Source organism: Ischnura elegans, chromosome X, assembly GCF_921293095.1.
Source record: "Ischnura elegans chromosome X, ioIscEleg1.1, whole genome shotgun sequence".
NCBI classification, from domain to species: Eukaryota; Metazoa; Arthropoda; class Insecta; order Odonata; family Coenagrionidae; genus Ischnura; species Ischnura elegans.
Window position 1 is genome coordinate 36121700 of NC_060259.1, and position 3535 is coordinate 36125234.

General features: G+C 42.6%; 1 protein-coding gene across 1 annotated transcript; it reads right to left on the minus strand.

Annotated features, from left to right (window-relative positions):
• Positions 1-1950: 1950 nt before the first annotated feature.
• Positions 1951-2556, minus strand: LOC124171128. The gene has a single exon (XM_046550265.1). It carries the CDS (start codon positions 2554-2556, stop codon positions 1951-1953), a length of 606 nt encoding a protein of 201 aa, XP_046406221.1.
• Between the last annotated feature and the right edge of the window lie 979 nt (positions 2557-3535).

The following is a 3535-nucleotide window of genomic DNA, read 5'->3' on the forward strand; positions in this document are numbered from 1 at the left end:
TTCATTGTACTGTAGGAAGCTTTTCACACGCATTTTGGCACACTTTCTGAGCATTATCCCAACCCCAGCATTACCATATAGAGATCCCATGTGCATAATGCTTTAGCCTCCACTGAAAAAGTCTCCCTCTTCATGCTACTCGACCCTTGATTCCTAGCACATCAAGATTCAATATTTACATTTTAACCATAAGGTTTTCTAGCTTACTGCAGCTGCTAAGTGATCTCACGTTTCATGTTCCCATCCTCATAACTTTATCACAGTTGACCGATGTACCCTCTCGGGTAATCCCCTCCCCGAGACTCAACTGGGGACTAGTTTACCTCTAGAATGTTTTACTTGAGAGAATTCCATCATGTCTGATTATTTAAAGTTGGACTAGTTGCGAATCCTCGGGATAGTAATGTGGTGGTTTCCTTCCACATCGCAATACTAGAGCCATTAAAGTAAATGTTACCATGCATGCAGTGAATTGTGTGTCACTGTACTGACCAATGTGATCTCTACCTTCATTTATTTGAAGAAAATCTCCTGTCCTCTCCTCAGGTTGATAGGAGAGACAATTTTTGGCAGCCTCCTGTCACCAAGTCATGGCATCTTGTATCATTTAGATGAATTATCTTACCCAGGAATAGATCCATTCCACCTCGCAATGCTGCTGCTTTTGGTCCACCACTGCTTATTCGATAAGTGAACTCGCTTATATAGCAGCTAGCCTCTATATCTAGAGGTTGGCCCATCATTCACAGCCCACTTGATTGCTTAGAGCTCACCCATAAGTGGATAGGCGTGTGAACACAATTTGCTACAGGGGTGCTTATGTGATATTCATGTTGCCTATACAGGTAATTTGTTGTCAATCCACATGCATGCATACATAATACAATAAAATATTATCAATAAGCTATAAATTCTAATATCATAGCACTGGAGTCTCCAAGTAGTCATCATTGGTTTCATTGAAACAGATGTTATTATTATGGCTTAATCTTCATAGATGCTTGTTTCTGATTTTGGCCTGATTTTTTGTAAAAATTTTTAACTTTTCCACTAGAATGAAAGGTATATCTTTTTCAACTTTCAACTATAATTAAAGACATATTTCTTCAGAATGTTTTGGTGGCAAACCTTGTGAAAAGTAATTGTATGTATCTGTAAGACTCGAAGCATGGGTGATTCAGCAATAACAAGACTCCAAATACTGATTTAATTTAACGGGAGTTTATTGTGACTCCGCAAAAAAAACCTGTACACAGCACACTATAACACAGCCAATAATCATACAGGTGACACGCACGCACAACACTTGTTGCCAGTCCTCTAGCCAAAAACTAACTATTCTTTTCGCGCCCCTTACGTGACGCTCCTTGTCCCTCTATTGGCGAGCCCGTTAATCGTCTGCTGGTGACTCCCACAGGGGCGCCACACCACCCACTTCCTAGTGACAGAGGAAATCTGGCATGGCATAAGAAAGAAATAAAATACAAACAAAATAAACCCACCGAGAGAGACATTTTTGGAAAGAACATATCAAGGCGAAAAATCCTGGAGGTGCTCAGGAAAGCGCACTCTTCTTCCCGATCGGATCATCTGTGCTTCCTATCAGGTGCCGTGGGCACTCTGAAGGGTTCCCTCTGTGGTCCCTCTGATGCTATGACCCCCTGTGGAGGTACCAATGGTGTCTCAGGTCGTGGTGGCCACCGGATGGTACTTACTGGTGCATCTGGTGTGACCACTGGTGGGTCATCGGAGGCGATGAAGGCGGTCATAAGGTGGTCGATTGAAATATTGGCCCCTCATCCACGGATCCTCAGGGTGAAAAATTTGTCATGCCTCCGAAGGACTTCAAAGGGACCCTCATACGGCTGCTGTAAGGCTCACCTGCTGTGTGAGATCATACCTAACAAAAGCAAAAGAAGAAGAGAACAAAGGTTTAAATATAAATGTTGATCATGCCCCATGGTGCGAAGCAGGTTGGGGACGAAGGCTTTGCATATGCTGCCGCAGCTGGTCCACGTAGTTGGTTTGGTCATCCACGGTGTGGCTCTCGGGTGGGGAAAGGAAATCTCCTTGTAGGCGAAGCGGCTCTCCATATGCCAACTCTGCTGATGTGGTCTGCAGGTCCTCCTTCCAGGCGGAGCAGAGGCAGAGGAGGATGGTCGGAAGAATATCCACCCAACCCTCAGTCTCATGGCTGCGGATGGCAGCTTTCAGCTGCCGATGAAGGAGTTCCACGAAACCATTTGAGGCCAGGTGGTGAGCCGTCGTCCGCAGGTGAACGGCTCCGGAGAGGTCTGCCAGTTGCTGGAAGAGCTGGCTCTCAAATTGGCAACCCTGGTCTGTGGTGATGCACTGTTTTCGGGATGTCCTCTGGGTTGATGGGGATCTGGTTGTATGCATGATCAAAGTTAACGGTGAAAAACACATGGTTTCCGCGGAGGTTGTGGGCAAAGTCTGCAATATGCGGAACTGGGTATTGGTCAGGTATCGTCCGGGTGTTGAGAGCCTGATATCTGCTGGTGACTTGCACAGGGGCACCACAGTATCAAAAAACATAGTGTCATAGGAGAGTTTCCCCTTGGTTAGTGGCCTCCTCACCTCTCAGCAGATGCATCACAGGCAGCCTTAACAATGGGTAATACCAAATTTCAGAAGGGGTCTGATGTCCGAAAAGACATAAATTCAAAGCCTGTTTGCTCTATGCCTATATGTTCAAGGGAGATGTTTAAGGGAAACTAAGTAGGTTAGGACAAAGTGGGAGTAGAGATAGGAGGAAAAATTGTTAAACATATCGAATTTTCTGATGACACGATGATGGTTGTAAAGAATCCTTGAATGCTCACAAATATGATGTTAAAGATAATGAGAGCTGTGAAAAGTGTGGCATAAGGAGAAGCAAAAGAAAGACAAAAAGAGTTGACAGGTGAAAATAGACGAAGTGGAATGTTTTTGTTATCTTGGAGGTGTGAAGTAAAACAGTTGACAATTTGATCAGGAGAAGAAGAGGAATGATAAATTATGCAATTAGAAGAACAAAAAGAATATTAATGAGTAAGCAATAAATATACTAAAGAAAAAGGCAAATGTTTTGATATCTAGATTGGAGAGCAACCTTAACCCTTTCTGGACAACATTTTTTTTACATATGGAGAAAAATTTTCCCTTCCAAATTTTAACTAAGGGAGCTCAAAGAAAGCAGACCCACCCACTTTTCTTTTATTTTTCTCGAAATTGATTAAAATTTAGGTGTGTGTTTAATTCCGTACATTGGGCATTCCTGTCACAGTTTGGTACCACCAGAAGGTAGCCAGTCCACCATACAATTGTTAGATAAAAAGGAAACATATGCTTATAAACTACCTATTTACAATATTCAGTCTCACTAGAAAAAATTGGAACATCCCTGCTCAAATTTTACCTTCCATAATATATCTCAATGCACAAAAACTCAATTACAATCAAACATCAGCTGGCAGCATAAAAAGAAAATATGCTAGTAAAAAAAAAGTTATTTCTTCAAACCAACAGACAGCAA

Coding starts and splice junctions, on each gene's coding strand:
- LOC124171128 (XM_046550265.1), bottom strand. CDS start 2,556: ATGTTTTTTGATACTGTGGTGCCCCTGTGCAAGTCACCAGCAGATATC.